Below are 25,560 nucleotides of genomic sequence, written 5' to 3' on the forward strand. Positions count from 1 at the left end.
CAGCCTTTATTTTCCCATACATCTTGCAATGCATTATGGGTAACTATACTGTTGTGACACGGAATGCACCTTCCCGCCAAGTCTAAAACCAGGTCAAAACATTCATACTTTCACAGGCCCGGTACCTACTACTTGTCATGTAACTCGCCAAAATACCTTTTTTTTGTGCCCTTGAAGTGACCTGCTTTTAGACCTGCTCTGTTTTGGCCTGACACAGTCGCAAATCAAGTTTCCATCTTTTAGCGCTTACCAGCACTCTTGGAATCGCCAACCGCCGCAAACATTCAGTTCTTCGAATGCTGCATGTCAAGTTACCGATCGCCAGACTTATAGTTGCCACAGGTCAGGGAACGGTCAGGGGAAAAAGATTCTTCAAGGTCAAGGAAAAGTGCGGGAATCAGTTTTATTTTGAGTCCGGGAAAATTGACATTTTGAAGAAAAGTCAGGGAACATTGAAATAATTTAACACTGCTGAGTTAATACCATCGAAGGCTGGAAGAAACATTTGGGTCATTGTGATCTCAACGATGTTTTCCCTCAATGAAGAAGGAAAATTTGTTGAAAAATTATCAGTCTTAATGAACAAGTGGAAAGAACAGTTTGTATTTATTTGGTCAGGGAAATTTGATTTTTATCAGGGAAAAGTCAGGGAACTTTGAAAAGTGATTTCTAAGCGTATATCCACGTTAAATAAAGCATTCATTCATTCATGTCTGTGGCAACCATGAACTGGGAAAAGTAACGTGTGTGCCATCGTGTGAGAAAGACAGGTAAAACGATGGGAACTTTTAAGTCAGCCATTGATCCAAAAAAATAGTAACGAGGCTTCTTTTTGTTCTTGAATTTGACCGGAATAAAAAAACAGTATTTACCAACATGCGACCACTCATCGCTCACGCACGCACGCACGGTTCCTCGCACGCAAACAAGCGTGCGTGTGTGGCACTACATATATATAGGTCATCAGACAAGGTCAATTGTTTTTTGGGACTCTCGGCCAGGAAGAGGTTGAACGTGTGCGGTCTGTTAGTCAGACAATCGAAGGTTGCTTTATCGGTTCAACATGTAACCCGCAAGGAATGTCCCACAGAGTTTGTGGGGTTTATTCCCCAGAGCCTCGTGCTGGGCTGAATTTTAATATATCGAAATTGGTCTATTATCGTTATGGAACAATCTACGTGCGCAAAATAACAAAGGATCACACCGAGAAGGCATACAGCAAGCCTTGAACGATGTAAGCATTGTCTTTCTGTTTTTCTCTAGTCCTTTTTCAGCTCTTGAAATGCCTGGGTTAGAACATTACACTTTCCCTTCAAGTCAGGACAATAGTTCAATCAAACCTTGTTGGTACGCTTCGACGGCATATCAAGCGAGTTTGTTTGAACCATGGTTCCTATTTGGTGAGACGTAGTTGAGCCAAAATACCCATGGCGAGACCAAACGAGCTTGATATGCCGCCGAAGCGTACCAAAAAGGTACGTTTAGGAGTCCAAAAGTGCTATTTACAGTAGATTTAGTAATTGCCGCTGTCATTTACGCTGTTTGTCAACAGAGTACCTCGAGCAAAGATTGCTATTCGTTCGATCCAGATTTCCAGGTTGGTGTCCAACAAACTACCATGATCTTGATTACATTACCTGGTAGTTATGTGTCACAATTTTAGAGCTTAGCAACATTTTGCACTGCTAGAAGTAAAGCAGAACATTGTGAGCTTGAAAGTATCATAACCTAGGCCACCGCGCCTTCAAACATGTGCATGTCTCTATTTTCAGACACCACCGGACAATAACAAACCAAAGCTGAATCGTGATAGTCGAGCCCGTCGAAGTTCCAGGTATTTGCAGTTTTTGTTTTATTTTTTTCCCTTTGCTACTCTTTATGGGATATTCAGTATTTCTTCGCCCGTTACAGGCACCGTAAACAGCGCGGAGAAGTCTCACTGACTGTTGGATCAACCGAGACTTTAAGAGATGTTAAATTACAGGTAACAATCGTGAACTTCTGTTTTGTGGCATCGGCGTGTTATTTCTCAACAAACAATAGCAAGGCAATGTCAAACAGACAGGTGATGAGAATAAAGAAAATCATCAACTGCTCGTCCGCGGAATTTTGTGACAAAAACAAAACATAACTCAATCAGTGAGGAACATTCTTAATCTTTTTTTATTATGTGGTATAATATCTACAACCGCATAACTCCATCATGCTTGGAACATATAATCCAAAGGAAAGAGTTTAAGGATGACCTCCGTCATCAACATCGTGTTGACATACAACGTTTTGAAACTTATTATATGAAAAACTCTATTTCTCACAGAGGATCCATTGTTTAGAATATTTTAGAACCATCTGCTGCCAGCGCTAGGGACTACGCCGAGAGAGCAAAAAAGTCTCACGCCCTCAGAAACTTGAACTTTAATGAAGAGTCACCGCAAATGGGCCGTCCCCAAATTGACAGGGATTTCGTCTTTTATTAAATCTATTCATATCTTTTATTGTACATATCTTACTTTTTATTGTCTACATTCAGTTTTAATAATTTTTAATAATTTTTAATTTTTAATATTTTATTATTTTATTAACATTATTTACACGGCCCCATAAGCTATATTAGCTTTAAAACCCACCGTGTTTAAGTAAAAGATGTTGTTGATGTTGTTGTTGTTGGTGGTGTTTCTTGTATTGTCTCTCTCTCTGTTATGTCTTCTACATCTACGTCACAGTTTGCCCATCTTGATAAGTTTAGTTCGTCGTTTGTAATCCGTGTTAATCTTCTCCATCCTTAAACATCCTTTTTCCTTTATGGTTTATTGTCATCTCTGTGGTGTTTTTCTCTCTTAGTAAACTTCTATTTTCAGGTTTCCTTCAATTTAAATGTAATTTTTTGCGTGTCCAAAATAACTCAAAATACCGTGACTGAGCTCCTTTAACTGATCTTCGTGTGCACTTTACGTCGTGCGTGACATTCTGTCACGCCTGTACTCTCATCGCGCGCGTCATCGTTTTGGCTATGCGAGATAGGAAGCAGCCAAACCATCAGGATATCTTGTAACGCGCCCCTTTTTTTCAGCTGATGAAGAGTTTTTCTGTGATGCCCATGGATCAGCATCTCACGTTAAATGGCGTGCCTCTCTCAAACAATGACGCGACGCTTATAACTTTGGGAATCAAGCCAGGATCTTTATTGCTATTACAGGTTTGTCTTAAGCTAAGTAGAGGAGGAGCATTACTTCTTCGGTGACCAATACCTGTTGATGTACCCCAACAGTTTTGGAGAATGACAACTTGTCGTCAGAGCTGGCACTACAAATAAAGTATGGCAGAAAGTGGGGAGAATTCACCATAATCAAAATCACGGGTTCGGTTTAACTACGTACTCGGCTATTTACGATGTTAATTGATAAAATCTAGATCGTTCTGCTAAAGCTTTTAATTTTAAGCGTTGAACTCTGTTGCAGATTGATGAACCACAGGGAGCCATCTCACAGGACGCTCTACCAGGTAAGCAAATTTGCGCCGTGATTTTCCTTGTCGACAAACTTAATACTTCCCCATGATATTACCCTCTTACTAACCGAGCGCGAGGGCCACACTGGGGAATGTTGGCCCGAGGTCGTGGCAGTACGGACTGTGCGTAGCCAGGTCCGTACAAAAACGACCGAGGGCCAATATTCAAAAGTACGGCTCAAGCAAGCTAAGTTAGCAAGAATTTTATTATATGGCACGCGGGTCAGGCTTGTCTATTGAATTTGCCAGTTTCTCAAACCAAACAATTCACGAAACGGTCCGTATGGCAAAATCCCGACCAAGAAAGAACCAATCAGAACGCTCGAATTTGCTTAAGGACGCCTTGCCATGTAATATTCGCTCATATTTCGTTTCGTTATTCATTTCTTTAATCATCCTTAGAACTGTTTTCTATCTGAAACTAGATTGCAACTCGCACTCTTTTCCTCTGCGAACGGAAGTTGCCACGTCAGTTCATTCGCCGTCGGAAAATATTCCGAGATCGAAAATGAAAATCAGGTTTACGACTGTTATCTAATGGCGGAACATGCACTGCTATTGGCTAACTTTTGTAACAATACCGGAGTAGTTTTCAATTTTTTGTCCAATCAAAACATAGTAACAGCGTACCTCCAAAATTGTCTCGCCAGTTTTTATTACTTCATCTCGCTAATCAGAAAAACCTTCTAGCTCCGCCAAGTGTTGTAAATACCCCGATCAAATAATCGTGTCCCGGTTTCCGTCAGTCACTTTCGTGAAGTATTCGGAAACCGAGTGGACTAAGTACACGAAAGAAAAAAGCACTCGATTCAGTGCAGGCTACATTAACAGCTCAACTTTCTTAGGAGGTTTATCCTACATCATAACTTTTTTGCTTTTCTTCCTTTTAACAGTCAGCAATGCCCCTGAAGAAGGTTTCAAAGGTATGCTCCGATGAGATGCAAATTTTCCAAATCTGTGTTGACAGTATTTAACTACGTCTTAGTTTTGCACATAGTATGTTTTGCAGCAACATTTTGTATTTTTTTAATCGGGACTTTAACCTAATGAAATCACCATTTGAATTTTGATTTTCAGGGACTGGTTTACTTGGTCACTCGTAGAAGATACAAATGATCACAACTGGCTAGAACACAACGATAATTGGGTGCAAAGCCGGCTCAGTTATGAGAAACAGAGCAAAATTATTCGTTGAATTTCAAAAAAAAAACACGTCTTTTAAAATGTCTTTTATGCTAACGGGGCTTAATTGCCTCCTGAGTTAACCAATCGGAATACACCTTGGCTCTTAGAGTAAAACTTGACTAGGCATCACTAGTGACCCAGAAACAACGAACTTAATGCCGTCACGCAATCACGTAGTCCATATTAGGGAAAACGCGTTGTGTAACGACTCTTGGAGACTGGCGCCAAGTTCACATGTAAAGTTAAGACACGGGTACAAGCAGCACGTCGCACGGAATCATTCATGGTTTTTTTGTTAAAAATGAACTCTAAATGTGTACAGTAATAATTTATCATGTGAAATAGAGAACAAAAGTTTAGTTCACCAATGTATACAGTGAAAAAATAAAGTATTTCAAACTGTTGATCAAAGACTTTAGGGTTGAACGCTATATGGAACGGGGGATTCCGGGACATCTAGTAATATAGTGGAGCAGTACTCCAGGAAGCCGGTCGGAGATAATGTGCAAGAAATTCCCAGAGTATATTAGCCTGCGTTGCAGACGGAAATTTCCCTGTAAATAACCCGCGGTAACCCACGTTAGACAGCGTCTGCGACGCAAGCTAAGAGTACACGAGAACCAGAAAGGAGGGGAAGATCACAGCGTGCATAGGGTGGATAATAAACATTGTGAAATCTGGTTTTAACAACCAAGGACACCACGTTGATCGCGAAGATAACGGGCTACAGTCATAAATACTGATGCTTCTTCATCGTTTTATTCCTGGAACAAAATGAACTATCAGTGAACGAAACTCAAATAGTAACAAATGACAAGCATGCATTCAAAATCGCCGCAAGAAAAATTTCAAAGCAGCCTAATGAACGATTGCTCAATTAAGAATTAACCTAAACAAATTTAATTCAACTTCTGTCGAGTTTGAGATCGAAATAACAGAGAGATGGATAGATGGATCTTTCTAGTCACATGATGTACTAGACCTTAACATTCTAAAGTTTTAAAATACGTTCGATGTCTTGTAGCTGAAATACCACTTGAAATAGTGACCATATTACGTTAGTCTCTCCAATGCGTCAACATCATTGGTCTCCAAAAGTAATATTTTCTTTCCAAAGTGTTCTTCGATTTTCTTCATGATCGCCATCGACCGCTGACCATCAATAAAGTTCACTGCAATGCCACTCTTGCCAAACCTGCCAGTCCGGCCAATCCTGTGCAGGTATGTTTCGAAATCCGGTTTGCCTGTGGGCTCAACGGGCATGTCGTAGTTTATCACAACTGTTACCTGCAATAAGCAACCATATGGCTATCACTGTCACCTAAATCAATATCTAATTGATCATTACGCAAAGCAAGAAGATGCCTTTTCTACGCGCTCCACTCTTCCCAACAACCCTGAGTTGCAACCTGAAAAGCTCCTCGCATTTTTAGCTCTACAGACTATCTCTGATTGGTTGTTGCTGGTAACATCCCATCCAGCTAAGCCACTAGACTTGAGTTTTTCAATCATGCATCACCCGAAGCAGAGAATCGGCAACCAAGCTATCGTCTGATCACATTTCACGTGCGCAATTTTCATACCTGCTCGACATCTATGCCTCTGGCACAGACATTAGTTGTGATGAGTAGCTTCTCTTTGCCGTCACGGAATCTGTTGAGCACTGCTATACGCTGCTCCACTGTAATCTCGCCTGATAAGAGCGCCACTGCGTGTCCATCTTCTGTCATTTTCTGTGCCAGCCACGAGACTGCCTTACGAGTCTGAAATAACAGAAATACAACTCTTATGCGCAAAAACAAACGAAATAAAGTCATGAAATCTCAGCTGTGGTGGGAACAATGGTCAGGATCACCCTATACCCAATTCTTTAATGAATGTTATTCTCAAATTTAAGTTGGGTTGTACCCCTAAGAATAAAAAATATTACAATATTTAGAGAGGAAGCCGCATCAGCTTTAGTTTGTTTTCATGCAGGTCCTCTATCCTGGCTGAATTAGAATTTCGATTGTTGGTTTTTGTGGAGGGAGGAAAACCAGAGAACGCAGAGAAAAACCATTGGAGCAAGGCGAGAACCAACGACAAACTCAACCCACATATGGCACCAGGCCGGAATCAAACCCGGGCCACATTGGTGGGAGGCGAGCGCTCTCACCACTGTGCCATCCCTGCTTCCGCATGGATTCCAAAAACCTGACTCACTGTAAGGTAAAGGAAAACGACTCAGCCCTGGTTTGAGAAACTTAAGTAGTACCGAAACTAATGGCCTTTTACAACAAGAAAGATGTTCTTACATGACAAAATACAATGCACTGTCCTATAGACACAACTCCATACATGTTGGAGAGGGCCTGGAACTTGTCTTCTTTATCACGACACACCACGTAAAACTGTTTGATGTTATCCAGGCTCTCCTCTTCCCGGCGAAGTCGAATGATGAGTGGATCAGGCACGACTGATTTTGCAAACTTCATCACCTCTTCATCATAAGTTGCAGAGAACAGCAGCATTTGACAATCTTTTGGTAATGTCCTGTGTGGAAAAGAAGCAGGAGAACAAAACTTTCATGTGCAATTTGTCTATGATCATTGGCATAAGTACTCAGGAAACAAGAAAGAGTGAATGAGTGAAACAAACATGGCAATATTACATCTCCAGGTTGTTATTTACAAATTCTGATCATGAAACACCAGACAGAACTTGAATTATCCAGACAGGAAAATTTGTTTCCAGATGTAAATTTTGAATTCCAAATTTTGCAAAAATTTTTTTCCTGAGAAGCACAAAGAAGTGGCAATTCCTGAAAATAAACTCCTACGAAAATTTGCTGCCAAATGATAGATCTAACTCTGAAACAATAGTTTACTGACTTGTGTATCCTTATAGATTGATCTTGATGTCCTTGTAAAGCAATCATGACATCGGCTTCATCCAATACAAACATCTTGATTTTCTTTGAATCAATAACTTTGTGTCGTAAAATCCAGTCAAGCAGGGTTCCGGGTGTGCCAAATAATATATGATCTGTCACTCTCTGGCCTTTTGACACTAAAGAGAAACAAAATTTATAATAAATTACATTAGAAGGAAGATCAGCTTTTGAGACGACTGCACGAAGTTTCTTACCTTTTTCTCCCCTCACTGCATAACCGATCTTAACCTCAGGACAAAACTTCCCCATCTTTTCTGCCACCTGGCCTGTCTGCAATGCCAGCTCATATGTTGGCGAAAGGCAGATCACCTTATAAAGAAACAACAACAACAAAAAGAATCAAGAAACTGTTTCAAGCACATATAAACAGCAACAACGACAAATAATAATAGTAAAGTTTCTGTTGACATTCAAGTGTGCATAAAACAACTCTTAGATGACCCTCCCTTACCTTCTTGGCTACTTAATGTTTATGTTTATTTATTGCGCCAGTAATTATGGTATTATTATCATAAAAATAATTTTGGAATTTTACCTGTGTGAAGTGTTTTGTTGCATCTACTCTGCTAAGCATGGACAGTACAAATGCTGCTGTTTTTCCTGTTCCAGACTGAGATTGTGCTATCATGTTATTGGGTCTAAACATCGATTGAAAACAAAACATGAGTTTTTTGCCTTTTGTGCCACACTTGATACAACTACATGTTACAGTGGTATTATATTAGATCTTGGAGTCACATAGCTGGGCAGATATAGTAGCTGATGGCAGCAGATGTGCTCCTAAGAAAACTCAAGGCAGGAGAGGAAAAGATTAAGAACCTGGCCAAAAAAAGAGGGCCAGACTAAAGGCCATTGGGTTGTCCTGTGGAGATAATCTTGATACCATCCACACCTCTCACTTGATGCAGTAGACTGCCACCCCAGAATCGGACTGACCAGCTATGGCCAGCGCTGTTCCAGATGTGACACCACCACAGCAGCAAACCATAAAACACTAGGGCACATAATCCATTGTCAACACCAACTGATGGAGGCCAATGATGAGTACATGCAGGACATTCATTTGTGTGAAAAGAAGAGCTCAAGCAGAGCTTTATAAATCACTTTATGCATATTTCTTTCTGAATGTCTTTGAAATGAAATTAAAGTTTGACTGTCACAATAACTGTCCCAAATTTCAAGTAAATTATTGACACTTAACATCATTTTAACACCATACTCACGGGTCTGCTAAAAGCATCGGCAAGGCTGTTTCTTGAATTTTGGATGGTTTGTTGAAGCCCATATCATATACACCACGGCGAAGCTGCTCTGACCTAAAAATTAAAATACATGTATAATAAAACAAGAAATCAACATTGGTATAAAATTACAAGGCAAACAAAGCATATAATAGTAGGAGTACTTACAGAGGCAATTCTTCAAATGATTTGACCGAGTGAAGAGGTGAACTAGGATCATTTCGCTGCACTTCAACTTGATTCTGGTTCTGGACAAGTTTGCTCCTTAAAACTTTGCTCAAAAATGATGACTCGGCAGCAACAGCAGCTGAGTTGTGTTATGGACATGAGAGAGATGTCACTATTAATATAACTGTGCCTACAATGTATAGTACCACCTAAGCCACTACTTAAATATGCATCACTGATGTGGTATTACAATAACTTGTTTTCTGGATAAGTCACATTTAGGTGTACTTCATTCACATACCTGCCTAAAACAAACATTAATGGTTCCAATTTCCAGATACAAGGACAATAAGTTTAAAGGCAAGGTGTCCATAAGGAATTCCAACAAGTTAATAGATATGAACATCACTAAATCGTCAGGGCTGGGTTGTTCAAAGCCCGATTAAGCTAACCCAGGATTAGCGAGAATTTTGATTTCAATTTTGTAACTTTTGGGTGCTGTTTTCTACTTACACTGTTTGTCATTCAGGTTTGAGTTTGCAAGTCTCAAACTACACAAAACACGAGCAATGAGAAACATTTTTATACAAGAAAAACGGATACTTTGATTAACTTTTAATCCTGGGTTAGCATTAACAGGCTTTTGAACAACCTGGCCCAGAGGTCTTATTAACTTTCCAGGTCAGGTAGCTAACTTTGTGAGTTCCCTTATTTCAACCTTGAAAAAGGTGACTGGAAATTCTGAGATGGAAGGGGGATTTCAAAAGACAAAGTAGCAAACTATAAATCAAATTTAAACAAGACTTTCAGAGTGATATTTGTAAGTGGGATTCAACTCAAAATTGATAATGAAATAAACTGGGATCATACAAACCATCATCGTCTTCTTGCCCTTTAGCGGCTGGCTTTTCTTCAGAAGGTGAAGTCCCAGTTGGAGGTTTACTGTTATCTATTTTCAGCTGATTGACCTAATAAAAGAAAATTTTATAACTAAATGTCCTTGGCTAGCAAACTCTTGTTTTGATTGGCTTCAAGAATGCATTCAATTGAACAACATGAGATGCTAGAACCAATCTGGCATCAGGCAACAGATATGGTAGAACTCTTTTCCTCTACCCACTTCTCCCCCCCCCCCCCCCCCCCCCCCACTAATTCCCCTTGTCAGCTTACTTTGCCTTAAAGTGTAAAACTCACTGCTTCACAACTTACATCGTACACAAAACCCAAACAAGATAGCCAACAGATGCTAATGGGTCTAATGAGTGAACATGCAGGAGCTCCCGAGAAAATACTTTTCCCAGTTGAAATGGAAATGTTTGTGTGAAATTTCTCAGTCTATTTCAATATTTCTCTGAACAAAGGTTTCCTTCAAGGATAGAATAATGCTGAAATTTTACAACCTGCGTTATTTTCATTTAGAAAATAGCCCAAAGAAAATGCGCATGCTCAATGGCTTAAAATTGTGTTTCTGTAACTCAACAGAAACACAAAACTAGCCCGAGATGTTGGTGTAAATGATGGTGCAAGCAAAGAGAATTAACATTTTGACCAAACTAAACAAGTTGTTTTCCTGCTATTGTCGCAAAAATTTCTAAAAGAAATAGAAAATATGTGCTCTGTGTTTCTATCAAGGTTTAGGATAAATCTACTAGTGTTCTATCACAAATGCTGTTCACTGTTTGGCCATGCTACTCACTATCTATTCTGTTGTAAATAGTGAGTAGCCTAGCAGTGTGTGCTGTTTGACGAACTGGCAGCCGCTTCTTTGCATTTTCAAAGTGTCTGTAAAGAGGATTCAGTAGATAAAGTTTTGAACCACTGGTAGATTTATACAAAAACCATTAGATTATTCGCTCCAATTTCTATGCGTAACTATCAAGGGATAGAAATCTCGAGCTCATGATCTAATCGTTTACTAGAAACACTTGTGGAAGTTTGGGAAAACTCAAAAAAAGCTGTGGAAACACTTGCCTGTTGTCTCGTGTTCCCACAGTGTCAGCTCGTGTTCCCACAGCATATCTTGTTTTCCCAAACTTCCACTAGTGTTTCTATAACTTGACAGAAACACAGTACATGTTTTTTTTTATTTCTTAACTGAAATCCAGAATTTAAAGGCAAATAATGTCAACTTAGGAGGACCTTCCAGAACTCCTGTTGTCATGGGTGAAAAGATTTCCTGGGTGATAACATATTTGTAAGTAAAATAATGTAAGTTAAAATAAATACAAGGCTGTCCATTTACAAGCACTGTTAAAGTTTTTTATCCAGGAGGGAAGACTCATTAATGTTTAAGTTCAGATCTTGAAACCTGAGTACGTCGATGGGCATGTGAAAGCCACAAGTCATTCTAGCATGAGCTGTGTAAACATTAGCCAGTGAGAGAGATATCACAAGCTATCACAGCCGCACATAGGCTACAATGTATGTGAGTACACATAAGTTCCATTTACTGATTCAATGTCACTTGATGGGCGAACGTTCTGCACTTAATTAAACGACAATTTCCAATGCTGCAATCAGGGGAGAAAATCAACAGCAATCAGTGGGTCACCGGCAAAACTGAGAACTTTCGCACGTGTTCTCGAGATGTGAAATACTTGGCATATCACTTACTTGACCAGTTATCTGTCGCTCCTGCTCATCCACTTCGGCCGCCCAGTCTTCATCGGCCATAACTGAGTATTAATGCAATCTCTCTAACAAGGAAAGCCAGAAATATATGACAATGTACTTTCTCTTTTAGCTCAAAGTGTAGTAGTCAAAGAAAATGTCCAGACAACAGCCAACTTGTTCCGGTGGATGTGAGAGGAGATTGGGAACGAGCGATACATTCGATACGAAGTCGAGAGTTTCCGAACTCTTCCGAGTGTCGTCGGTGAAAACTAACTATGGTGAAAACGGCAAGGAAAAGGAGCATCGTTTCAGTCGTTTACCGTCATGGTTCAAAATAAGGTTAAATTTGCCTCGCCTGTCGATAGATTAAGACGCTCAGTTGAATAGTTTTAGCGCTATGGAAATTTGATACTGTAAGAATTTGCCGAAGGTAGGTCCGTCCTAAGATCGTGATCGGTCGATAAGGTTTCGGAAATTCTCGGAAGTTGCTTAGCAAAAGCTGTAACAAGAATGGCGGAGAATTGACTATGCATTCTGCAAACGCAGATGGACTAACAGAAAGAACAAGGGAAAAAAACAGAGATTTGATTCACGACTCAATGATTGCTAGAACGCCAGTTTCGTCTGGAGCGAGACGTTTCAGCGAAGGTATGTGTTACATGAATGTCGAAATCCTCTGGGTCGCCGTTCGGCCTTTCATGATCATGAGAGACCAGTTTGTATAACAAACGGGAGTAAACTATAAGCTTAAGTGCAAACTGTAAAACTTGGAATATTACATTTTGAACTCTCTTTAAAGAAATCACTGCAATTATAAACTTAAATATTTCTTAGTATGATCAGGTATGATCTGTCATAATGAAAACAAATATAAACTTATATAAGCTTACTCCATGTAGTAGTACTTTGTAGATTGATGGCAAGATAACATGAAAAATATGCTGCGAAATTTCACCTACCACTTCCATACAGTCCAGTACGTTCCATACAGTCTGTTAGAAATATTTGTTTCATGATAGATAAACATCAGAGAACTGTGTTCCAAAAGTATATTTGCACTCTGCATGTGCAGTGGCAAAATTTAATATTCAATTTGATTGTCTTTTTGCTTGTTTTCATGCAGGAAAGTTTGGAGGACAACCACAATCACATCATGGTGAAAGACCAATGAGTGGCAGGTCGCTAGACAGCCCAGTACCCCCAAATAATACAGCACAGACATCCCAACATAGGCCTCATTCAAATCAAAGACCATTTCAAGATGGAAGCCATCTGTTACGACGTCATACCACAGAGGACCTTATCTCTTCTAATGAACACAAATTTTCAGGAAGTAATGCTTCATTTGTTCCTAGACCTCCATCACGGCACTTTGCAGGTATAGAAGGTCGTCCAAAATCAGCCAGGGGTCGTGTACGTCCGACGTCCCAGCCTGGGAGAGAGACTAAAGCTTCAAGAGAAAATCTGCAGCGTGTTGGGGAACAAGTTCCTTTCCCACCTCTAAAATCACAATCATCATTCTCAAAGTACAAGCCACTTCCTTCTATTGGTACAGGACTTGTTGTTGAACCTGATGGGGACCATCCTTCTCACCATTCTGGTGTAAAAAGCAAACATGATAATGACAATGACAATCTTATGTTGCTACAAAAGACAGCTGATCTGTCATTACATTATACACTTCCTGATGAACCAAAAGATACAGAGCCACAAAGGATACATCTTGCTATCAGACTTTTAGATGGATCTCGTCATGAAAGATGGTTTAGACACACTGACACACTAGGAACGGTGCTGGCTTTTGCTGAGTCAGCAAGTAAAAATAAACTTCCTCCTTGCCAGTTCTGCACCAATGAAGTGCCAAGACGGGTTTTTGACAATTTTTCTGAAAGCCTGATACAAGCTGGTATAACCTCAAGGACAGTTCTGTATCTTGAAGACATAGTGTAGCTTCAGTTGTCAATAAGATATACCGTGTTGTACTTCCCTAATCCAGTGCCGTCTATATGATGTGGACTGCCAGTCATTAAGTCCCAGTCAATTTTCCACCCTCTTAATCTGTTGGCAGACAACTTTTACAACTTGCCATCTGGTTGTAGCCCCCATGCAGATGCTCAGAGCATCTGCATGGGAGGCTAATCTGCTCATGGATCAAATGATATTAATATGTCTGTTCCTGGAAGTCTCATATATATACACATTACAAAATAACGAACTGTCTGTATTTCAAATAAAAATGGTATATAATATGTTGATAATTAAGCAGATGTACAACTACTAAGTTATACAAATATTATACTAAGGGACTAAAGTATATTTAAAGTGTGTGATAGAAATTATTTGTGCAGCTCTCAGACTGCAAAATGTACAGGGGTGACAAAATAAACTATTTACCATACTCAATGCATAGTTCATACCAGATATGTACTGTATGCGCTGCTGCAATGTACTTAACTTAACACTTAAACTAAATTAAAAGAATATTTTGAACAAATGTAAACTGTTAATTAATTATTAGGTTTGATAATTTTTAGATTCTAGGGGTGCAAAGTAACGGGCTTTGACATTCATAACACTTTGAAATAATGTCGTTTGTTTGTTGCTTTTAATTATTGCTATTTATTGCTCACAAATAATAAAGAAGAAAGAACCTGTCTATCAGAAGCCGTGATATATTAGGGAGAACTCTGATATTTGCATGACCAGTGTTTCCTGTTATGGGATTTTTTCCAGGGGGGGGGGAAATCCCATATAAACAGGATGGGGGTGCCGGTTGGAAATATTGAAAAGAACCCCTAAGAGAATACCAAGATCCTGTTATTTGGGCATGGCTTCAAAATTTTTTCACCACTAAGAGGTACTAATTCTAAAACAATGCATTTGCTGAATGTACTCTTTTACTGATGAGTTGTGAATTCATGGTGTAAATGAGACAAAATTATAAATCAGTTCCTTTTTATATTGAAGTAGTCTTCCTGGTGGGAATTCCATTCTGATTTCTTTTGTTTCCCTGACACTACTATGATCAAATTTTTACTCCTTGATTTTTTTAGGTTAATCACATATAATTCTACAAAAGTTTAAAGATGCCGTTTACCATTTACAAATATCTGCATTGGTTCCGGAGATATTTAAGTTTAAAAAAATGAGTAAAATATGCAAATGAGATGACTATGATGTCATACACCCAACCAAATATTACATCAAGTATATAAATAGCGCTATCTTGGTCACTTTGCAGCAGAAACCATTGAAAGTTGGTAGCCTAATAGTTCTAAATGCAACACACCTACAGCTATAATCATTTCCGTTCCCATGGCAACCTGCTCTTTTCCAGTCCTCTCTAGCCTGATTTCAATATTTTAGTAATTTTAAGCTTGGAAAACATTAAACAAGGCAATGAACTCAACCTAACGTATTTCTATGCTTGCTGGATTTATGCAGATGAGGCACCATTGGTAAATATCAAGATAGAATGCTAAAAGTGGTCAGGAAAGCCTCTAATATCGTGGAGGTCTGGAACCCAGTATGTTGCCATGGTAACCAAATTGTTAAGCTCATATTGTGGAGCACCTCTAGAAGAATCTTACTGTGAAAAATCAAACATTTCTGATACAAATTGACTGAGATATCCTTGTTTATCATATTTGATCGAAATTCTGTCGAGTATATGACGTCATCACTTGGCTAACTTGCATATTTTAAAAACTTGAATATCTCCGGAACGAAAAGAGATATTTGAAAACAGTAAACAGCATTTTTACTCCTGTGCAGACTACTTGTTTATGTCTTAAAATGGCTCAGATTTGACGGATGCAATTTTCATCATAGTAGCACTTTAAGGGCCAAGAGCCTGAAGGTATGTAGTTGTATCTATCATTTCTTGGTACAAATGTGATCACAATTGTCATGGTAAGATTGTACATTAAAAGTTTGAACCAATATCTTTGATTATTGACTATTTCTGAAAAATATATAGTTAATTAATTTTTCAGTCAGGTCTGAAAGCCCGAACAGCGGTTGGTAATTGAGTCTAGTCTGAAATAAAGTATCAAAAATCACACATCTTGGTCTGAAACTGGGTATGGGTTTTAGAAACAGGCTAGTACAAAACCCAACAAAAATATCAGGAGGTAACATAGCTGAAAGACAAGGAACCTATTCCTAGACCACTGTAAACTGCACATGCTACAAATGGTTAACAAAATCCTGAGAAATTCCTCAAATATGTAGTAAAACTCCGTATGGTCTTCCAGGTTCGTTAAGAAAACACTTTAGAACCCTTCCCCTCTCAAGCCTCCCAGAAAAAAATAAATTAAAATACCTGAAATGGCCGAAGAATAAGAGTTTACACCCAACGCTGTTTAATTAAACGTTTGTTCATTGCTCTAATGCATTTTGCTGTTGTCGTTTATAATTATTTCTATTTTCCTTCTTTTTTGACTTTTCTAGACAATAGCGCAAAAAAAAATTCAATATTACGCAGGGACAAGTCTGGGCTTGCTCATCCTTCACCGTCACTTTCATTGGACAAGCTTTTCTTTGACCAATCACGTTACGTGTTAGAAGCGTTGTGTCGGTCTTCTACATCATTTCTTTCGCCTTGGGGTGTCCTTTCATGTCGTGTACGCTGCCTGCGATGTAGTTCGTAGAAAAAATGCGTTGGCTTTTCGCATTTTTCCCGTTTTTCTTGGTAAGTACGACTATCTTTCATATCTCTTCTGTATTCCAAGGGAATATGCAACCGATATGAGACTGGATTCGCCGTCGACCGCTCGTGAATTCCTTCACAAACTTGACACAAATCCACGCAGGCTGCCTGTTCAATATGCACACCCACTTGATCGATTACCACTTATTTGCCGATTTGTTTTAGTTTGGGTAAGAGTTATCCGTTACGACATAAAACCGTTGTAGATGCTTTCGGCTTGAGCTCATGAGCTCTGTTAGAGTGTCACGTCATAACGACAAATTAAATTTTGCTTCGGAAAGCAAGTTTTGGTCGACTGTTCTTTCACAGCAAGGGACGTGAACTGGCATGTCCCTGTGAGATTCATTAGCATTTTGCTTTTTTGGGGCTATAACTCGTAAGGAGGATATATTTTTGCTGGTTTTCTTCTTTGTTTCCTAGTAGTTGGTTGATACTGATCTTATCGACGTAACAAGTAATTTATTTGTGCCATTTGCATTTCCTGTCGCTCAAGTCTGTAAACTTGTATACACTTTAATCAGTTTAATTGTATTGAGAAGTTGTGTAAGTTTAATTTTCTTGAACGCATAAAAGTTATTGTACTTTGTGTTCGTGTCTTACTCAAAGTTTGAAAGGTCTGTATTTTTAAGTTTACTATCATCAACTGAAGGTGACTTGTCACAAATGAACAATATATATATATTTGAAGACATTTTTGCTTGTCATTGTTTATTATGACTGTTTTGAAAGAATTTGGACTATTTTTGCCCAAGGACTTGAGGTCTGTTTTTGAAGCAAGAATGAATCAATCACCATCTTTGTATTAACTACAGAATTCATCTTAATTGGTGACTGGACTGATGCTTCTTAAGTCAACACTTGTTCAAAAGACAAACACAGGCTAAGGTTTTTACCATTACAAGATTGCTGTTTAAATTATCATATTAAATTTGCAATAATTCTATACTCATTTATTAACTGATATTCTGTAATAACGGTCAGCATAGCCAATTTAGCATAATTTCATATGGAATCTGAAAAAGTCAAATTAATCAGGTGATACTATGTCCAGTATAAATTATGAGAGAATCAAATTCTTATCAGAAGTCATTGTAAACTTGACTGAGACAGTTGGAAATTTTGTGAAATATTCTGTGATTCAGTCACAAAGGTAAAGAGTGTTGTCTTGAAGCAACATAGACAGCTGCTAAAACTGAATAACTTGTTACTTTAACTATAACCATGACAGGTGGCTCTCTGAATATTTTTTTTCCATTGTAGTCGTTGGTAGACTTGCCATAAGTCGACCTTTGCTTAATCCTATGTGAGCACCCAACAGTAAAACCAAAAGGCCAGGAAAGAATTATTGGAAAGGAAAGGACTTTTAGAAAGTCTAAGTTATTAGATGAACCTTCCACTGACATACACACTAAGTGATAATTTATCATAATGTGGTAGTTATTGACTCCATTAAAACCTGCCAACCTGCATTGAAGATTGTTACAAAGACTACTGAAAGTAATTCTGGTGATGTCCAGAGCTAAAGATCACTGAAAGCACAAGATTGTTACAACAAATCAGAGAAAAATAGCCACTTATTTGTGCTCAATGTAGTGAGGCCACAACAATAACCTCGTACCACTGGTGAAAAATGCAACCAGCGGAATTGACCTGCAGGTTTTCAAAAGGGGCATTTGAAATGTCAGATCAATATTCTGTCACAAATTATCAGCCACATGGGGTTTGGACAAACATTCACATATGTGTAGTTCTCAATATACCCATTTCAGTTTTCTGTTTATGGCCTTTATATTTTGCAGTGTCTTAGTTTTGTCGATACTTGTGGTGTGAACGAGTTTAAATCAGAGGAAACTGGATTATGTTGCCTGCTATGCCCAGCAGGCAAACATCGCATGAAGGACTGTGGGCAGGATTCCAGTACTGAATGCCAGGCATGTCCTAAAGACCAATTCACTGCCGTACCAAACAACTACACTTCTTGTGAAAAATGTACAAGTGTGAAATGTGATAGTGCTAGTGGAAAGATCCTGAAGCCATGCACACCAACGTCAAACAGTCGATGTGAATGTCCAGATGATAAATACTGGAACAGTAACACTTTACGGTGTAAAGATTGTAGAAAATGTGACCCAGGCGAGCAAACAACTTCCCCCTGTAAAACAGATGAGGACACAAAGTGTGAGAAGTGCCCAGAGGTAGGCAGAAATTTAAATCCCCACAGTTATCAACATCTTGATTCTCCTTGCCAGTCAAATTGACACAATTGGGTTTTCAACATATAGTTGTCTTAAGTCTTGAATTTTTGTCTACATAGCTTTGTCTCTGCACTGGCCTTTTCAAAGGAGGTACTGAGTACAAGACCTGTACTGTACCACTATAATCAAACAAGGGACATTTAGCAGACAAAATCAGAGCTCCTGCCAAAAAAACACTTGTACCTTGAACTGTATCAGTGTAGAAGAGACTGAAATATTAGTAACAATCTGGGTAACACAATCTAGATGCACTTGCCAAGTCCATATTTATTGCTCAATGTGTTAATTAGTGTACAACAGAAATTACACTATCAATGTAAATTGTTTTTCAAATGGATCTTGTTGATATAATCTATGATTTGCTGAATAATTCCAAACCAAACAATCTCCCTTTTTTGTGAATGCCATTATCTTACACCTTGCTGATTTGGTGATTATTTTGTCCTCAATTCTTCCAGGGCAAATACTCCAGGAACAGTATCTGTGTTACCTGCAGCCGCTGTCGCCAAGGAGAAGTTGTGAAGTCAGAATGCACAATTCTGAAGGACACGGTCTGTAGTACAGCTCTGATTCTTGTCACTCCTCCACATTCACAGAAAGTCAATATGCCAACAGTATTGCCAGCTAACTTGACTCCAGAACCAAGCTCAGGAACTAAAGGGTCAAGATCTCGGATAGAGAAAGGTGATGTTACGTATTGACGTATTACAACTCGCCAGCTTGCAATAAATTTGTTACAAGCTGGAGAGGTGACTCATTGCTTGCCATGATTTCATTTATTTTGCAGTAGTAGGGTTCTCATTTAGTGCTGGCAGGTGGCTAAAAAAGCTGGAAACTTTGATTTTTGAGCCACCTACTTTTCGTGAAATAATATGTGTATATGTTGTTAAGAGTACTTTAGGAAAAACACAGGTTTTTTGGAATGTGACTAAATCTTGACTGTCCTTGTCTCAGGACAGTCAAGGCTGTAACTATAGAGGTGGAATGGGGTCAGGGTGTGGTGTATGTTTCCAGTTATGCTAGTGCTGTAGAATAAAAATTGTAAAAAGGCTTTGAAATCAATTAATATTCTTGGCATTTTGAGCTTTTTAATGCAGAGTGCACACTATTGGGATGGTTTAGGGGGCTGCTGTCTGCAGAGAGAGAATACATGATGCAATGAGAGAATACATAATTTAGCATATCAGAGCCTCTCAATTTCAAAATTTTCTAGGGGAGCATGCCCCCAGACTTCCTAGAGGCTTGTCTGTACGTTACTTGAATCAATGTCAGCCATCTTCTTCAGGAATTAATGAGAACCCTACAATAGTCTGACCAGTGGGGGTCAGACTATTCATTTCCAATGCAAAGATTTACACATGCCTTGTGTTTCATTAAGCATATGAGGCTGCTAGGCACTTAAGTTATATTTTCAGCAAGTTTATTTTACAACAAAACGATATTTAATAACAAAATGTGAAGTTGTGCCAAAGCAGAATTTTACCTCTTCATTAAAAGTTTCCTCTTACCTCATTGTCACTAAGGTCAATTAGCAAACTCTCTGGTGCTGCCTCCTCGATGTCTGGCAGCATAACTGCAGCAAATGGATCATTTTCTTGAACGCAGAGGGTGGCAGGGGGTGGGCGCTTATTCGAGGTTGGGCATTTAATCAAATAATTACCAGTACTTATACAAATTAACCAGAAAACAGTTACCAGAATGTTATTATCTTTTTTTTTATCTAGATGATGCAAGCAAGGTACCACATTCTTGTGAACCCCAGACATTTAGTGATGGTGTGACATGGTTCCTCTTAGTTCTTGTTGCTCTGTTGTTTTGTATTGTTTTCCTTTTAACATGGTCAAAAGCGAAGAAATTTGTTTCCAAACACAAGATTCCAACTCCAACTCCAACTGCAGGCAAAGGTGTGTTTCCAAAAAAAACTTTCTGTGTTTCAATCAAGTTAAGTTAACTCTCAGCATGTTCCATCTATAGTCTGTAAATCTGATAGTTTCTTCAATTGTTGTCTATATTTTGAAATAATTAGATCACGAGATCAAGATTTCTATTGTGAGGGTGCCGCCCAAGTCAACTATCATGTACAGAAATCAAGAGCAAATAATCCATTTGTTTTAGTATAAATCTACTAAGTCGTTCAAAACTTTGTCTTAATCCTCTTCACAGACACCTTGAAAACACAAAGAGGCAGCGGCCAGTTTGTTAACAAGCGCACACTGCGAGGCCACTCACTCTCTACTACAGAATAGATAATGAGTAGTGTAGCCAATCAGAGAATGGCATTCGTGATAGAACGCTTGTAAATTTATACCAATTTCTGTTGTTGTGGTAGGTGCGGTGGTCTCATGGTTAGCGTGCTCATCTCCGGTTCAAGCAGTCCAGGTTCCAGCCCTGGGAAATTGCGTTGTGTTCTTGGGCAATACACTTTACTCTCACAGTGCCTCTCTCTGCCCAGGTGTATAAAAGGGTACTAGCAAACTTAATGCTGGGGGTAACCCTGAGATGGAGGGTGGTGGTTCACAGTGAAGTGGCAAGCTTGCATTTAGGGTAACAGAACTTCTTCTTTTCTCTTTTTGCAGTTGCTACCATTGCTAAACCAAAGTCAGAGTTACTTATCAGAGGTAGAATATTTTTATGTTTTTATGTTACTGTCAGTCACAATTCATTTAATTTCCTTTTACAATATTAAGTCCGATTGGTGACATGAATAGGACAATCACTTGACTTTTGGAGGGCATATAGTTTATTTGTGGCCCAAGCAGAACGAGGGTGCAAATGATACTACAAGGCCATTCTTGTTCTGCCCTTCCATGAAGTATCGATTCAATTTCTATCTGTCTCCTGACTGAATAGATGATTTGTGTTTTGGTTTTGCATCGTTTTCTTTCATAAATAGCTTGGCCTTCATTTCAAACATTTTGTTGGCAGACATGAATTTGCTGTCTTGCAAAATGTGTATGTTTCAGCTCAGTGGAGCACAGGTTAGATGGTGATGAATGGCTGCTCTAATTCCAGTCAATGCACTTCAAGTAATGCTTGGCCTTTCTCTGTTTTCCCTTTAAGGCTGCTGCACACTAGCCAATTTTCTACAAGTCGTAGAACTGCAGATTTTTTGCCAGGGTCAAATCAGGTTAAAATTTGTTGGGCCATCAGCTTGCCGCACTCTAGCCATTTTTTTGTCACAACTAAGAGGGTGAAAAAGTGCACCAACCTCTATTAAGTGGCCAACCCCTTTTAAGCGGCCACCTCCCATTTCCCGGAGGGTGACCACATACATTCACTTGCTGGTGTCATAATGCCTCCATCTGTTCTTAGGCCGTAATCTTAATCTGATAAGCGGAGCTATAATGTGTTTTACGATAATAATAATCATTTCGTGCTCTTTGTAATACATTAACTTGTTTACTCTATTTTTGTCAGAGAACAATAGGAAATTTAGCAGCTTGCCTGCTTCTGTAACAGAAGATTTGGCAACTTATTTGAATGCCAAACAAGGAAGGAATTGGAAGTACCTTGCAGGGCTGATGGGGTACAGTACCTCCTTCACACAGAACCTGGAGTTGACACCAACGGAAGCTACACAAAGACTTCTACAAGACTGGGAGCATAAAAGTGGCGCAACAGTGTTTGAGTTGTACCGTTTAATACAGCAACTTGAACGAGACGATGCCTTGGCCGTTTTAAAGCCTTATCTCACAGCGCCAAAAAGCAGGGGTGAAGTAGATGTGTAATGAGCAATACTGAACACAAGCCTGCAAATGATGTTTGTCTATAAGCAGGTTATTTGTCAGGCCAAGGACAAGGTTTGACCTGACAAAAAGCCAGTCTGGTCGGACAAATTTTTTTTGTAGTTAGAAACTAAATATAAGAGACATTTGAGACATTTTGGTATTTCAGTGTAGACCCTTTGCCAAAATGTTGGTTGCAAATTCAAATGGCTTAAAAGTAAAGTCAACTGAGTGTAAACTCGATACTAGCACCACAAAGGGGACCTTTACATCAAGTCAGGTATTATTTTACCTGTTGAAAATTGACAAATTTACAAACGTTTATACCCCTAGTTTCCCTTCACTCAATTGGTCACATGTGTATTCCATATTTCCCGCGTAACAAGTTTCACGCGTGGACAGCTTGTCAGTTTAATAACTCCTTCACAATAACATTCAGAGACTTGAAAATAAAATTGGCTGAAATGAATTCTTCGACTTTTTCTAAAGGCAAGTTTCCCTTGAAAATTTTTGGGGTCAATTGGATAAAAAAATATGCATAGTTAGCATGACTAATCTGTACATTCACACTTTTGAAAAAAACATGTCTGTGGCGCAGAAACTAATTCAAAATATATTGAACCACAGACTTAAAAAAAAACTGTAAAAAGCTAACTGATTTTGGATCGTATGGACTGGAAATACATTTGGTTTAGTTTTAGTGGTTTTAAAGTTTTTGAAAGCGATTGCATTCAGATAAACGAAACGTGAGAATTTGGACTGTGTATCCAATTTGCATAATATTTTAGTCGGGTCAAATTATGACAGAAAATTAATTCCACAACACTTGCAGATAGCAAACAATGAGTAACAACATACATGTATAAAACCTCAGATTTAAGTAGTTTTTCAGACAAATGTAATTCAGACTAAATGGGGCTTCCCAATCTTTCAAGACACCACCGCAAAATGGGTAAATTAACACATAGCCTGAATAGTGGAGCTGCTGTGGCATGTCTGCAATTCGACGTGACATTTGAGACAACGCTTTGGGCATGATAGAATTCTCAGATATGGAATAAAGATGAAACTGATCACAAGCTTTTTTGCATAGTATTGTGTGGCAGTATAATAAAATAACTCGTTCCATATTCGGCAACAAATTTCCAATCAAATTCTTTTTCATCTAGCAGAAATGCCCAGTCAGTGTCCGACCAGGCTAAGTTTTTACCTGTCAAAACCTCAAATTTACCAGACAATTGTCCGATGACCAACTGTTATTTGCAGGCTTGTGAACATGTTTTTGAACATGTTTCTTTCATACAAAATACTTTTTGTAAGCATAATTTTTATTAGCAGTTTTGTTTTTGTATGTTCCAGCTTGAGACTAATTACTTAACACTTGGCATATTATAAACTACCTACTAATGTACGTGACAGGTGCACTACAATAATCTTGTATTTTACATTGAATTAGTTATTAATTATTATTTTCTAGTAATAATTATAGTTGTTTCATCTGTAAATTGCTAGTAATTATTATTCCTTAGTATTTGATGTTTTTGGGAGCCACAGTGGCCACGTGGTTGTTGTGCTCACCTCCGGATTGACCAGTCCGGGTTCAAGCCCTGGTCAAGGGCATTGTGTTGTGTTCTTGGGCAAGACACTTTACTCTCACAGTGCCTCTCTCCACCCAGGTGTATAAATGGATGCTTAGTAATATTTGCTGTCACTATCTTGTGTTATTACAATAATATTTGTAGGCATTTTTTTATGGCAAATGATGTTACTAATTTTGCTAGTTAATTACAGGAATTGCGCTGAAAATACCAATTTTTCTGGTGTTGTAGTTAGATGTTGTTATGACATTGAAGTTGACAGTATATTACCAGCATTAATTTTGTGATGCTTTGGAGTGTCTAACATGATTATTTTTCTAACCCCCAGTCAGGTGCTCTTTTTTTTCAATTGTGAAAAGTTGCGAAGAAGTAAGCTATTTTCTTTAAAAATATAACGCATGTACTTTTTTATAAACCAAGAGCTTTTGTTTAAAAAATTCTGCTTTTTGGCAGTGCTGTGTATTTTGATAAATTGAAAGGTTTTCTCTTTGAAACAGTTTCATTTTGTATTTTGTATGAATCTATTTTTATATAAAAATGTTCTAATGGAATTTAGATCTCGTCATTTCCAGTTATGAGTTAAATGCTGTGAATGGAAATGTATCGTTATTATTATTTGAGAATAATGCAAATACTAATAGACCATACAAATGTAGTTGTATTCTCATTATTGGACTGGAACTAGCTTGCAACTGAGGCTAATGCAGGAGTCTTTTCAAATGCAAATGACACTAAGACGAAATCCGATAGAAAATCAAGCAATTTCAGGATTTAGTGGACCAAAATCTGGTAGCAGAATAATTTTGAGTATTTTACGGTCATTTTTACATTTTCTTAAAGCTAAATACATAAATAAGTGCCTGAAATAACACTGAAAATGATTTCTTACGGGAATGAGAGAAGATAAATTTCAAAGTTCAGAGAACTTGTGCAAACACAGGCAAAATTTCATCATCAGTTTCAATTCACCAGTACTTTCAAGTATTTCATATGAAGTTCAACATTCGTTTTCAACATTTGGTGTTGCTAGAAGATATTTAAAACAGTCATACAGAAGTTTGCAATACAATGTAAATAATCTTGGTACTAAGTTTTTGTCCACTTGTCACTCAAACCTCTGGTGGATTCCATCTTAATCTTTTTTTAATGATATTCCTCCACACAAGCCTCTATTGCAAGCTAGGGATTGGGTTACCAATTTTTTAGGGTGATGGTTAGTTGGTGGGTTTACCTAGTAGGGGAACTAGTGTTCTTTTCTGTGCCCACCTGCCTCATGGGGAATCTTTAAAAAAAAACAAAACAAATAAATACCGAGAAATACAAATACAGTCTGTTAGAGTGATAGATAATACCTGTTTTATTAGGTAATGAGTAACTGAATTTCATGATCAATATGATGATTCCACTGAATTTAAGCTACCAAAGGCAAAGGTTTTTTTTATTACAAAAATTAACACTGCCTGGACAGCTTATAAGTGTCAAACCTTTAAAAAAATGCTACAAATTACGTTGAATAGGAGAGAAAGTAGTAGTCATTAGTTGTGGAATTTTGCTTTTTTTTTTTATGTAGCTTGATTATTAATTTACAAGCATAAGGGATAAATTCAGTTATCTTATTTGTGACA

The 25,560-nt window shown here is 38.3% G+C and overlaps 4 protein-coding genes across 4 annotated transcripts in view; 3 read left to right on the top strand and 1 right to left on the bottom strand.

Moving 5' to 3' along the window:
- The first annotated feature begins 2,767 nt into the window (after positions 1-2,767).
- Positions 2,768-5,103, top strand: LOC149116065 (ubiquitin carboxyl-terminal hydrolase 48-like). Its single transcript, XM_089281941.1, has 4 exons — positions 2,768-3,196; positions 3,459-3,501; positions 4,401-4,430; positions 4,585-5,103. The coding sequence occupies exons 1-4, from the start codon at positions 3,074-3,076 to the stop codon at positions 4,608-4,610; spliced, it is 222 nt and encodes a 73-aa protein (XP_089138067.1). The 5' UTR covers positions 2,768-3,073; the 3' UTR covers positions 4,611-5,103.
- Positions 5,104-5,429: 326 nt separating this feature from the next.
- Positions 5,430-11,836, bottom strand: LOC110067485 (ATP-dependent RNA helicase DDX19A-like). Its single transcript, XM_089281924.1, has 10 exons — positions 11,647-11,836; positions 9,908-10,001; positions 9,034-9,172; positions 8,848-8,940; positions 8,160-8,262; positions 7,819-7,933; positions 7,563-7,740; positions 6,987-7,224; positions 6,276-6,455; positions 5,430-5,979 (listed from the first exon to the last, which is right to left on the bottom strand). Exons 1-10 carry the CDS (start codon positions 11,704-11,706, stop codon positions 5,746-5,748), a joined length of 1,434 nt encoding a protein of 477 aa, XP_089138050.1. The 5' UTR covers positions 11,707-11,836; the 3' UTR covers positions 5,430-5,745.
- Positions 11,837-11,851: 15 nt separating this feature from the next.
- LOC110067483 (uncharacterized) lies at positions 11,852-14,302 on the top strand. Its single transcript, XM_020774809.2, has 2 exons — positions 11,852-12,294; positions 12,770-14,302. The coding sequence occupies exons 1-2, from the start codon at positions 12,174-12,176 to the stop codon at positions 13,594-13,596; spliced, it is 948 nt and encodes a 315-aa protein (XP_020630468.2). The 5' UTR covers positions 11,852-12,173; the 3' UTR covers positions 13,597-14,302.
- A 1,891-nt stretch (positions 14,303-16,193) lies between these two features.
- LOC110067414 (tumor necrosis factor receptor superfamily member 16-like) overlaps positions 16,194-25,560 on the top strand; it is an 11,915-nt gene continuing 2,548 nt past the window's right edge. Inside the window, exons 1-6 of the mRNA XM_020774737.2 lie at positions 16,194-16,339; positions 18,157-18,552; positions 19,071-19,296; positions 20,337-20,516; positions 21,189-21,230; positions 22,030-25,560. The exon at positions 22,030-25,560 is cut by the window's right edge and continues 2,548 nt beyond it. Coding sequence (XP_020630396.2) covers positions 16,304-16,339; positions 18,157-18,552; positions 19,071-19,296; positions 20,337-20,516; positions 21,189-21,230; positions 22,030-22,340 — 1,191 coding nt within the window. The 5' untranslated portion in view covers positions 16,194-16,303 and the 3' untranslated portion in view covers positions 22,341-25,560. The remainder of the gene's footprint in view (positions 16,340-18,156; positions 18,553-19,070; positions 19,297-20,336; positions 20,517-21,188; positions 21,231-22,029) is intronic.

This window comes from Orbicella faveolata, unplaced genomic scaffold (assembly GCF_042242905.1).
Source record: "Orbicella faveolata isolate gen_17 unplaced genomic scaffold, um_ofav_v1 contig_12, whole genome shotgun sequence".
Taxonomy (NCBI): domain Eukaryota; kingdom Metazoa; phylum Cnidaria; class Anthozoa; order Scleractinia; family Merulinidae; genus Orbicella; species Orbicella faveolata.

What these genes read in the sequence shown, in the direction of transcription:
- LOC149116065 (XM_089281941.1), top strand. Translation starts at nt 3,074, where the DNA reads ATGAAGAGTTTTTCTGTGATGCCCATGGATCAGCATCTCACGTTAAAT. An exon ending in GATCTTTATTGCTATTACAG is followed by an intron (nt 3,197 to 3,458) that starts GTTTGTCTTAAG and finishes ACTCTGTTGCAG; the next exon opens with ATTGATGAACCACAGGGAGC. An exon ending in CTCACAGGACGCTCTACCAG is followed by an intron (nt 3,502 to 4,400) that starts GTAAGCAAATTT and finishes TCCTTTTAACAG; the next exon opens with TCAGCAATGCCCCTGAAGAA.
- LOC110067485 (XM_089281924.1), bottom strand. Translation starts at nt 11,706, where the DNA reads ATGGCCGATGAAGACTGGGCGGCCGAAGTGGATGAGCAGGAGCGACAG. An exon ending in AGGGCAAGAAGACGATGATG is followed by an intron (nt 9,173 to 9,907) that starts GTTTGTATGATC and finishes AACACAACTCAG; the next exon opens with CTGCTGTTGCTGCCGAGTCA. An exon ending in AGTGCATTGTATTTTGTCAT is followed by an intron (nt 6,456 to 6,986) that starts GTAAGAACATCT and finishes CTGTTATTTCAG; the next exon opens with ACTCGTAAGGCAGTCTCGTG.
- LOC110067483 (XM_020774809.2), top strand. Translation starts at nt 12,174, where the DNA reads ATGCATTCTGCAAACGCAGATGGACTAACAGAAAGAACAAGGGAAAAA. An exon ending in AGCGAGACGTTTCAGCGAAG is followed by an intron (nt 12,295 to 12,769) that starts GTATGTGTTACA and finishes GTTTTCATGCAG; the next exon opens with GAAAGTTTGGAGGACAACCA.